The sequence below is a fragment of the Mandrillus leucophaeus genome, unplaced genomic scaffold (assembly GCF_000951045.1).
Source record: "Mandrillus leucophaeus isolate KB7577 unplaced genomic scaffold, Mleu.le_1.0 Scaffold129, whole genome shotgun sequence".
Classification (NCBI taxonomy): domain Eukaryota; kingdom Metazoa; phylum Chordata; class Mammalia; order Primates; family Cercopithecidae; genus Mandrillus; species Mandrillus leucophaeus.
The window spans coordinates 2902858-2914702 of NW_012101243.1; the positions used below are offsets into that span (position 1 = coordinate 2902858).

At 50.5% G+C, this 11845-nt stretch overlaps 1 protein-coding gene across 3 annotated transcripts in view; it reads left to right on the plus strand.

Annotated features, from left to right (window-relative positions):
• AHCY (adenosylhomocysteinase) overlaps positions 1-10314 on the plus strand; it is a 28977-nt gene extending 18663 nt beyond the window's left edge. For 2 of the 3 annotated variants that reach the window (XM_011972443.1, XM_011972441.1), the window contains exons 6-10: positions 3-210; positions 303-390; positions 489-606; positions 4635-4829; positions 9418-10314. In XM_011972443.1, coding sequence (XP_011827833.1) covers positions 3-210; positions 303-390; positions 489-606; positions 4635-4829; positions 9418-9549 — 741 coding nt within the window. In that variant the 3' untranslated portion in view covers positions 9550-10314. The remainder of the gene's footprint in view (positions 1-2; positions 211-302; positions 391-488; positions 607-4634; positions 4830-9417) is intronic. The other variant, XM_011972442.1, reaches the window with a different exon arrangement.
• Positions 10315-11845: the final 1531 nt, after the last annotated feature.

Genomic DNA, 11845 nt, shown 5'->3' on the forward strand with positions numbered 1-11845 from the left:
AGAGCAAGTTTGACAACCTCTATGGCTGCCGGGAGTCCCTCATAGATGGCATCAAGCGGGCCACAGATGTGATGATTGCCGGCAAGGTAGCGGTGGTAGCAGGCTATGGCGACGTGGGCAAGGGCTGTGCCCAGGCCCTGCGGGGTTTCGGGGCCCGTGTCATCATCACTGAGATTGACCCCATCAATGCACTGCAGGCTGCCATGGAAGGTAGGATAGGGTAAGGGTTGGTAGTCAGCCACTGGGGCCAGAGGGAGGGGCAAGGCCACCATAGATGACCTACAGCCACTGTCTCTGCACAGGCTATGAGGTGACCACCATGGATGAGGCCTGTCAGGAGGGCAACATCTTTGTCACCACCACAGGCTGTGTTGACATCATCCTTGGCCGGTAGGTGCTATGGGGGTCCTGGGGAGTGAGGGAGGAGGGCAGGGTTGGGACAGCTCTCTGTCCCTGACAATCTCCCATGGTCTTGGGCTGTCTGACAGGCACTTTGAGCAGATGAAGGATGATGCCATTGTGTGTAACATTGGACACTTTGACGTGGAGATCGATGTCAAGTGGCTCAATGAGAACGCCGTGGAGAAGGTGAACATCAAGCCGCAGGTGAGAAGCTCCCACCCTGCCAGCGGGCTGGGCAGATGGGAGTGCAGAGGAGTGCTGGCTGCCAGGGAGGGGAGTTGAGGAGATGGTGGCAACCTGTGCAGGGGCATGGGGAGAAGAGGGCCTAGCATCAGAGCCAGCCGGAGATGGCAACCTTATCCTGAGGGCAGCCGGCATTCCTGAAGGTATCAGGCAGGTGAGCTGTATATGGCGAGCCTGTAGTTTTAGAAAGATCACTCTAGCTACTATGTGCAGAATAAAAGCAACCATGGCAGGTGGTGGGGAGGGAGGCTTTCAGAGGAGGCTCATAGAATCCCTGCAGGGGATGATGGCCGCCTCGGCTTGGGGAGTGCTGGGGATGGATGGACAGCATGTAGGGACAGGATGAAGGCAGAGTCACAAATGACACAGCTTTGGCCAGGCACGGTGGCTCACACCTATAATCCCAGCACTTTGGAAGGCCGAAATGGGCAGATTACCTGAGGCCAGGAGTTCAAGACTATCCTGACCAGCATGGTTGAAACTCCATCTCTACTAAAAATACAAAAAAATTAGCTGGGCCGGGCGTGGTGACTCACGCCTGTTATCCCAGCACTTTGGGAGGCCGAGGCGGTCAGATCACCTGAGGTCAGGAGTTTGAGACCAGCCTGACCAACATGATGAAACCCCATCTCTACTAAAAATACAAAAATTAGCACGGTGTAGTGGCATGCGCCTGTAATCCCAGCTACTCAGGAGACTGAAACAGGAGAATTGTTTGAACCCAGGAGGTGGAGGTTGCAATGAGCCGAGATTGCGCCATTGCACTCCAGCCTGGGCAATAAGAGTGAAACTCCATCTCGGAAAAAAAAAAAGGTGGGGGCCGGGCATGGTGGCTCACGCCTGTAATCCCAGCACTTTGGGAGGCTGAGAGGGGCAAATCATGAGGACAGGAGTTTGAGACCAGTCTGGCCAACATAGTGAAACCCCGTCTCTACTAAAAATACAAAATATTAGCCGGGTGTGGTGGTGTGTGCCTGTAATCCCAGCTACTTGGGAGGCTGAGGCAGGAGAATCATGTGAACCCGGGAGGCGGAGGTTGCAATGAGCCGAGATCCTGCCATTGCACTCCAGCCTGGGTGATAGTGTGAGACTGTCTCAAAAAAAAAAAAAAAAATTAGCTGGACATGGTGGTGGGTGCCTGTAATCCCAGCTACTTGGGAGGCTGAGACACGAGAATCATTTAAACCTGGTAGGCGGAGGTTGCAGTGAGCCGAGATTGCGCCACTGCACTCTAGCCTGGGCAACAGAGCGAGACTCCATCTCAAAAAAACAAACAGATAAAAACAACAAAAAGGGACACAGCTTGAACTGCTGTGTGAGGAGCAGGCCCATGCACTGAGCTGGGAAAGAACAGGTTTGCATTAAGCATTGGGGCACTGAAACTGGAAGATGAGTTCTTGTGGGGGGTGTGAAGTTTTACTTGAGTTGCAATTATTATGGGTTTATTTTTTATCTGATTATAAAAGTAGTATGTTTCTGGAAGACATTTTGGCTTTGGATCTCAAGAGCTTTAAAGTTAAGCAACCTCTTTGGGCAATCTCTCTTGTAATTGGTCCTTAGGAAATAATTAAGTATGTGTATAGAGATGTTCATCTTTTTTTTTTTTTTTTTTTTTTTTTTTTTTGAGACGGGCTTGCTCTGTTACTGAAGCTAGAGGGCAATGGCACGATCATGGCTCACTGCAGCCTTGACCTCCTGGGCTGAAGGAGCTGATCCTCCTGCCTCAGTCTCCCAAGTACCTGGGACTACACGTGTGCACTACTACACCTGGCCAATTTTTTGTAGAGATGAGGTCAGGCTGGTCTCAAACTCCTGAGCTTGTTATCTCCCAAAGTGCTGAGATGACAGGTGTGAGCTGCTGCACCAGGCCCATCACATTTTTTAAAGGGAGAAGAGCCCATTTAATGTGAGGTCTTTGAGTTGGTGCTGTGCCGTGTTTGAGATATGATACGGAAGATACAGACACAGAGTAGGCCAAAGCCCTGACACCCACCCAGTCATAGCCACACCAGAAGCCCAAGTCCCAGAGAGGCAGGCAGCTCTGTGAACCCACATCCCCTGCACTGCTCCCCTTGGGTGCTCTGCTCCTGCGTGGGAGTTCTCCTCGGCTAGGTCCTGCGCTAGTCTAGGGTGTCAGTTCCCAGCTAGGCAGAGGGCACCTCCATCTCTGCCTAGAAGGCCTGGCACTCATCACAGTGTGGGGGTGGCCAGGGCATGCTTCTGTGGCAGCCACACCCCTGACAGCCAGCCAGACCTCCTTCTGCAAAGGCATCACAGGTGAAACCTGCTACACTGGGGTGATGGGCACCTTTCTGCCAAGCTGCCCTCCAAAGCTGGACTCTATGCCCACCCTCGACATCCTTGACAGTCTTGCCAGCCTTCTGCCCAACCTTATCTCTTGTCCATCCTCTCAAGGGCCTCTGTACTCAGGCCGTATTTGACCACTCCCTGAATACCCACTGCAGCGCCTACTTCTGCTCATCTGTCCAGACAGCTCTGTTTGTTTGGAACAGAACACATGTCCTTCTCCTTGTTCATCTTCTCAGCCCAGCTCCAGAGACCCCTTTCCAGCCAGGTGCGGTGGTTCACGCCTGTAATTCCAGCACTTTGGGAGGCCGAGGCAGGCGGATCACTTGAGGTCAGGAGTTTGAGACCAGCCTGGCCAACATGGTCAAACTCTGTCTCTACTAAAAATACAAAAAATTATGTGGGCATGGTGGGTCATGCCTGTAGTCCCAGCTAGTCTGGAGGCTGAGGCAGGAGAATCACTTGAACCCAGGAGGTAGAGGTTGCAGTGAGCTGAGATCATGCCACTGTACTCCAGCCTGGATGACAGAGTGAGACTCCATCTCAGAAAAAAAAAAAAAAAAAATTATAAAAAAGAGACCCCCTTCCTGGCCAGCTCCTCAGGCAGAGGCAGTGCCCACACTCTTAGTACAGACCCCTAGTGCAGCATCCATCACTGGCTTTGGTCTCTGACCTCACTGTTGTACCAGGAGTGTAGAGTCCAGGTTGATGTGTCCCTGCAAGGGACTTAGATGGGTATCAGTGAGTGCTTATTGATTGAAGCATCCATCAATGCTTGATGGGCATCAGAGACCTTTCCTTGGACCAGCACTAGGCCTCTGGAGCAGCTGGGAAACCTGGGCTTTGGGGAAATGTTTGGGAGGCCACCTGAGGGTGGAGGGATGGCAAGGAAGAGCTGAGAGTGGGGAAAAAGCAAGTTTGTGTGTTCAGACAGCTGGGACAGACAGAGGACTGGGGCACTGAGGCTGGGGATTTCCATGTCACGTTCACTCACAAAACCAGGAGTTCTCAACCTTGGCAGTCACCTGGGAGCCACACTATGGGCCACACGAATAGGAGTCTCTGGGAATGAGGCCAGGGTATCCTCATTTTTTAAAGCTTCTGAGGTGATTCCGATGTGAGTGCCATGGCATTCAGCTTTTAGTAAGCTGCATTCAAAACTATTTCATGGTTATTGAGAACATGGGATCTGTCGTCAGACCATCCAGACTCAAATTGCAGCCTCCTCTTAGTGTGTGGCTCTGGACAAGTGACCTAACCCTTGTAAACTTCAGTTTCTAAATCTGAAATGGGGATGACAGCAGTACTGAAATTGCAGGGTTGTTTCTGGGATGAAATGTGGTAGTTACCTGTAAAGGACTTAGGACAGGGCACATGACAGTGATCATAACAATAACATTAGCAGCTGCTTACTGAGTGCCTTGTATGCGCCAAGCAAGTGTGAGCATATGAAATTCTCACAGCAGAACTGTGCGGTCTGCAGCTTAGCATTTCTTCATAAATATCGGCTAATATTTTTGTGCCAGGCCATGTGCTGGAGGTTGTTTTGGGGCAGTTCGGGAATGCCTCATGGGCACTGTTGGAGGCAGGGAGGCCTGCCAGACCAGAGGGTGGGCTGTGGCAGGGGTGGGCCGTGGGAGCGGGGCTCTGCGTGCCCTCACTGTTGCCCTGCCTGTGTGTAGGTGGACCGGTACCGGCTGAAGAATGGGCGCCGCATCATCCTGCTGGCTGAGGGTCGGCTGGTCAACCTGGGTTGTGCCATGGGCCACCCCAGCTTCGTGATGAGTAACTCCTTCACCAACCAGGTGATGGCACAGATCGAGCTGTGGACCCATCCAGACAAGTACCCCGTTGGGGTTCACTTCCTGCCCAAGAAGGTGGGTTTGTTCTTCTATCTGAAGCCAAGGGTCACGTGTCTAATCCCGGGATCCCCACACAGGGCTTGCCAGAGTTTATAAAGTGCTTGTCTGTCTGCCCTCTTAGAGGCCCTCATGGGGTCCTCTACAGTGCAGAAGTCATTCTCCCCATTGACAGAAGAAATTGAGGCCCACAGTGGGGAGTGACTCCCTGGAGCACAGCAGAGCAGCAGGAGCAGGTGGTGAGAAGAGTCTGGGCCTTGGAGCGGGACACACCCCAGTTTGAATCTTAGCCCCACCACTTAGAGGCTGTGTAATCTAGGCAAATTCTTTCATTTCTCTGTGTCTTCGTTTTCTCATCTGTGAAATGAAGGTAATAGCACCCCCCTTCAGGATTGTGAGGATTTCCTGAGATCAGGGTCATGAATCCACACACCCACAGGGACTGGGCAGGTGAATGAGTGACGCTGGCTGAACAAGGACTGGAGGAGCTGAAGGGGTAAAGGGCTGGTTGCCACCAAGGAACCCAGGTCCATCTGATCCGGGCTTTTGACCTTTCAGGAGAGCCAGAGATACCAAGATCTCTATATGAAATGATTTTCAAATAAAGGCAACTCATTATAATTTTATTTTTATTTTTTTGAGATAGAGTCTCACTCTGTTGCCCAGGCTAGAGTGCAGTGACGTGATCTTGGCTTACTGCAACCTCCACCTGCCAGGTTCAAGCAATCCTCCCACCTCAGCCTCTCGTAGCTAGGATTATAGGCACATGCTACCACACCTGGCTAATTTTTTTGTATTTTTATTAGAGATGGGGTTTTGCCATATTGGCCAGGCTGGTCTTGAACTCCTGACTTCAAGTAATCCACCCACCTCAGCCACTGCACCTGGCCTCATTATAATTTAAAAAATAACTGGGCGGGTTAACTTGGATGTGTGTATAAACTGAGTGCAGTCTGTAAGCTGCATGTCTGTGGCCTTGTAATAAGATGATACATCCCTGGCTGGGCGCGGTGGCTCACACCTGTAATCCCAGCACTTTGGGAGGCCGAGGTGGGCAGATCATTTGAGGTCAGGAGTTGGAAACTGGCCTGGCCAACATGGTGAAACGATGTCTCTATTAAAAATAAAAAAAATGAGCCTGGCGTGGTGGTGCACGCCTGTAATCCCAGCTATTCGGGAGACTGAGGCAAGAGAATCGTTTGAACCCAGGAGGTGGAGGTTGCAGTGAGACAAGATCGTGCCACTGCACTCCAGCCTGGTGACAGGGTGAGACCCTGTCTCAAAAAAAAAAAAAACGGTACATCCCTAAACATGGCATCTCACTATGGCTCTGTGTTCTGCGTAACCATGATGATGAAGTCCTCTGACATGAAATCCAGTGCTCACCGTAACACCCCACGCAGTCTTCCCTTCCCTGGAGTCAGGACAGATGTTTTAGTCCTGGCTCTTCTTGGCAGTATTACAGGTGAACTTTACTTTGTCCCTTACCCTGTCCGATCCTCGGTCTCTGTATGAGCTAAACAGTAAGAGTAGCTCTTGCTCTTCCAGCCTTTGGCTGCTGGAGAAGCTGTGATGGGGTCTATATACCATCCCTTCCTCCTTTGAAAGGCTGGTTCTGTCAACTGAGGAAGATGCAGGAAGAGGCCTGGGGCATCTGCCTCCAGGGCCAGCCAACAACTAATCTCCCTGGAGCAATGTCTTGCTGGACCAAACTTTTTACCCACAAGGACCTCAAGGCATACCTTGTTCTGTGCAACTGGTTGTGGGTTGAAAGATTCCCACTTGGGCCGGGCGCGGTGGCTCAAGCCTGTAATCCCAGCACTTTGGGAGGCCGAGATGGGCGGATCACGAGGTCAGGAGATCGAGACCATCCTGGCTAACACAGTGAAACCCCGTCTCTACTAAAAAAATACAAAAAAAAAAACTAGCCGGGCGAGGTGGCGGGCGCCTGTAGTCCCAGCTACTCGGGAGGCTGAGGCAGGAGAATGGTGTAAACCCGGGAGGCGGAGCTTGCAGTGAGCTGAGATCTGGCCACTGCACTCCAGCCTGGGCGACAGAGCGAGACTCCGTCTGGGAGAAAAAAAAAAAAAAAGAAAGATTCTCATTTGATCCCTATCTGATCCCACCTGGGAGAAATATGGCTGTGAGTTTGGTGAGGAATTGGTCAGGCCTTTGAAATGAGGCCAGGGTTGGAAGTGAGAAAGGCAAAGCTCTCACCTCCTGCCTCAGCACCTGGCCCTGTGCTTACCACTTTTCTTCATCATTGCTAACATGTGGCTTGGGGACAGGACACTCTTGGCATCATGCCTCACATGCTGTATGTAGGCAAGGGACTAGGTACCTTGGCCAACAAATGACAGAGAAGGCAGCCACCATTTATTAAGTCACCTACTTGCACTAATGACTCTGAGTAGCACTGATCTTTGTAACAGCCTTGAGAGATGAGTGATCCATCCTGTGAATGGGGAAAGTAAGGTGTAGAGATTGACTTGCTCTCACAGATGTTAAGTATTGGGCCAGGAATAGAACCTAGCTCTGTCTGTCCAAGGTGTTGACCTTATGACATGACACATACCTTCTGGTTCAGGGTGCTGGGAGAAGGAAAAGTTCTGGGCTAGTCCAGGCCGAGCAGAAGGTTGATTTCAATGTGTACTATAGGGGTTGGAGGCCGTCGTTCTACCTCTGGAACTGATGTGGACTCAGTTCTAGGCTGGGCCCTGGTCCTAATGTTGTCTGCCTCTCAACTGAGCATATCACCTGCAGGCTTGTTGCTTCATCTGAAGATACAAGGATAAACCCCACCCATCCTACTTCTTAAGGGTGTTTGGGAGGCTCTAATGAAACAGTAGATGTGAAACCACTTGGGAATGTAAAAGCTATGGGCTGAGCTGTGGTCAAAGGCTGCCATGCCATCATGGGACAGGACAGGGTCCCTCAGCGGTAGGGAGAGGCCTCCCTCATGAGAGAGTTAGAGGCTTGCTTGTCTTTAACTCTTGCCTCTGTCCTCAGTTTCTGCATAATCTCTTCAGAGCTGCTCTGGAGGCCATAAGCTGGGATGCTTGAGACACATTTTGGGGCTTTGAAGCCAGATAGACCTGGGTTCAAATCCTAGCTCTGTCATTCACTAGCTTGGTGACTGTGGACAAGTCATTTCACCTTTCTGAACCTTGATTTCCTCATTTTATAAAAGGAGGATGGCAGTGGATTAGAATCCTTTTGGTCACAAGTGATAGAAACACTGTTCAAACCAGTGTATCAGTTATCTATTGCTGCATAACAATCTAACCCCCAGACTTACTGGCTTCAAATAATAAATATTTATTATCTCAGTTTCTGTGGGTCAAGAATTTGAGATCAGCTTAGCTGGCTGCTTCTGACTCAGGCTCTTTCATGAGGTTGCAGTCCAGATTTTCTGCCAGGGCTGCAATCATCTGAAGGTTTGACCGGGTCTGGAAGTTCCTCTTCACATCGCTGTTGACAGGAGGTCTCAATTCCTCATGCATGGGCCTCTCCAGAGGGCTGTTTTTGCATCCTCAGGACATGGCATCTGGCTTCCTCCAGAGTAAGTCATCCAGAGGAGAGGAAGGACGAAGCCACAGGGTCTCTATGAACTTGTATCCAAAGTCACACACCATCACTTCTGCTTTCTTCTATTCATTAGAAATGAATCACTCGGTGGGGTGGGGGGAGGTGGTGGGGATTAGGCTCTAACTCTTAAAGAAGTACCAAAGAATTTATAGATGTATTTTAATCAAAAAAGGAACCAGTTTAATCCAAAAAAGAACTTTATTCTCGGATCTGCCGGGCACGGTGGCTCACGCTTGTAATCCCAGCACTTTGGGAGGCTGAGGCGGGCAGATCACCTGAGGTCAGGAGTTCGAGAACGGCCTGATCAACATGGTGAAACCCCATCTCTACTGAAAACAGAAAATTAGCTAGGCGTGGTGGTGCATGCCTATAATCCCAGCTCCTCGGGAGGCTAAGGCAGGAGAATCAGTTGAACCTGGGATGTGGAAGTTGCAGTGAGCCGAGATTGTGCCACTGCACTTTCGGCCTGGGCATCCGAATGAGACTCTGTCTCAAAAAAAAAAAAGAACTTTATTCTCAGATCCAAACACTGGAAACCTAGGATTCAGTGTCATCATAGCTCTGTCTTTCTGTCTCTCAGATCTGTCTTCATTTCACTTGTAAAACAGACTTGCAACTGGTGAGCTGAGACTGATAGATACCCCCCTGTTTAGGAATCCCAGTGGGACTGGAGCACCTTGTCTCTGCCTATCATGGAAAATATGTCCTGTGCATAGATCAATTCCAGAGAAGTGTTTTGGTTAGCTGCTTGAGTTGAAGAATGAGGAAGGGGATGTGATTGATGGTCCTGTCAGGGCTACATGGAGGGGACGGTGTGTCATCGTTCCCTTTTGAGGGGGGGCTAGGCAGCCAAAACAACACATTAACTGAGGCTGGATGTGAGGATAGAAAGAGTTAACATGAGTGCCACACATGGCAGATACCCCAACAGAACACTTCTGCCTCTATTGGCAGCCAGATACATGTAGGGATCCCAGAGCATGGCACTGATTGCCAGTCTTTCTTTGTTTCTCCCCAGCTGGATGAGGCAGTGGCTGAAGCCCACCTGGGCAAGCTGAATGTGAAGTTGACCAAGCTGACTGAGAAGCAAGCCCAGTACCTGGGCATGTCCCGTGATGGCCCCTTCAAGCCGGATCACTACCGCTACTGAGAGCCAGGTCTGCGCTTCACCCTCCAGCTGCTGTCCTTGCCCAGGCCCCGCCTCTCCTCCCTAAGAGCTAATGGCACCAACTTTGTGATTGGTTTGTCAGTGTCCCCCATCGACTCTCTGGGGCCGATCGCTCAGTTTTTGGCCTCTGCTGCAGCCGTCATACTGTTCCAAATGTGGCAGCGGGCACAGAGGCCTCTCCTCAAGCCCCAGTCATGATGGAGGTCCCAGCCACAGGGAACTATGAACTCAGTGGTCTTGGAACAGCGCACTAAGTCAGTCCTTCCTTAACCTCGAAGTCAGTAGTAGAGTCACAAAACCCATGTGTTTTGCCATCTAGGCCTTCACCTGGTCTGTGGACTTATACCTGTGTGCTTGGTTTACAGATCCAGTGGTTCCTCAGCCCACGACAGATGAGAAGGGGGTATATTGAAGGGCAAAGAGGAACTGTTGTTTGAATTTTCCTGAGAGTCTGGCTTAGTGCTGGGTCTTAAACCTCATAACAATGAGGTTAGTACTTTTAGTCCCTGTTTTACAGGGGTGAGAATAGACTGGTAAGGGGCAACTGAGAAAGAATAGAGAAGTGACAGCCAGAGGTTGAGAGGGGCCAGAAAAAAATGAATGAATGCAGGCAGATTTCGTGAAATCTGCCACCACTTTATAACTAGATGGTTCCTATCACAACCCTGGGTCAAAAAGAGAATAATTTGACCTATAATGTTAAAAGAAAGCAGGAAGGTGGGTAAATAAAAATCTTGGTGTCTAAAAGAATTTTGAGCCTTTATTTTATAGACAATCCTCTGCCAACAACGTATGCCATGAATAGGGGATTATAGTCATGCTGATGAAGCATTCATGGGGTTGTCTGCGGTGGAATGACTGCCTGTGGTCCTTAGGCTTGAAAGAATGGGTAAAGTGAAGAGGGTATTCTTGTTTTTGCTTTTTGTTTTTCTTGAGACGGAGTCTCGCTCTGTCACCCAGGCTGGAGTGCAGTGGCACAATCTCGGCTCACTGCAACCTCTGCCTTCCGGATTCACGCCATTCTCCTGCCTCAGCCTCCTGAGTAGCTGGGACTACAGGCACCCGCCACTATGCCTGGCTAAGTTTTTTTGTATTTTTTTTTAGTAGAGATGGGGTTTCACCATGTTAGCCAGGATGATCTCAATCTCCTGACCTCGTGATCCGCCTGCCTCAGCCTCCCAGAGTACTGGGATTACAGACGTGAGCCACTGTGCCTAAACTTTTTTTTTTTTTTTTTGAGATGGAGTCTCACTCTTGTCACCCAGGCTGGAGTGCAGTGGCACTATCTCGGCTCACTGCAACCTCTGCCTCCCGAGTTCAACCTATTCTCCTGCCTCAGCCTCCCAAGTAGCTAGGATTACAGATGCTTATCACCACACCTGGCTAATTTTTGTATTTTAGTACAGACAGGGTTTCACCATGTTGGCCTGGCTGGTCTCGAACTCCTAACCTCGGGTGATCCGCTCACCTCGGCCTCCCAAAGTGCTGGGATTACAGGCATGAGCCACCATGCCCGGCCTTAGGTCTTATTTATTCCTCATAGAGACTTGAATTCCCACGTCTGAGGCTCTGAGAGGACCCACGAGCGTGAGCTGACTTTTGTACGTAGTAGGACTTAGACCAAAATCCAAGCCCTTTCCACACCAGCAAGGTCAGGTTTAGGAAGGGAGCCTGGTTTCAGATTTCCCAACACTAGATCAGGAACTCTGGAACTGTAACCCAGAGGGCTGCCCAGAGCCCTGCCTCAGTTCTACTGGGGTGGCTGCTGGGACGATGACTTCACAGTGGGAAAAAGGAGAGGCTGCTGTTCATCTCAGCCAGAGAGGTTGAGTGCCTTCTGCTGCACAGCTGCTGCCTGTGTGTGCGCATGCTGCCTTCCCTCTACCGTGTCTCCTCCTGGATATGGGAAATGCTGTCAGAATGCTTCCTCCTGCCACATCCCATGTAGCCCCCCACCTCCCTTCCAGGAGTTCTGGTTTCTGTCATCCCAGCCTCTTCCTTTCCTGTTCAGAGGTGTCCTGTCAGTTCCCAGAACCTTTTCTTTTGTTTGAGAAAACACAGCCCCTCTTTTCACATCTGGTCTCAGACTTACCTCTGATTTCAGGTCTGCTAATCTGTCACATGTGTGACACTGACCGGGTACCCACAATGAAAGATGATGTGTCTCCTGCTCCACCCCCAATACTCCCACTCCTGATACCCCTGGGCTGTCTCGATCAAAGCTTCATGGGGAAAGAAGGAATTGGCCAAGGGTCCTGCAGTATCCAGGCCTAGCCCT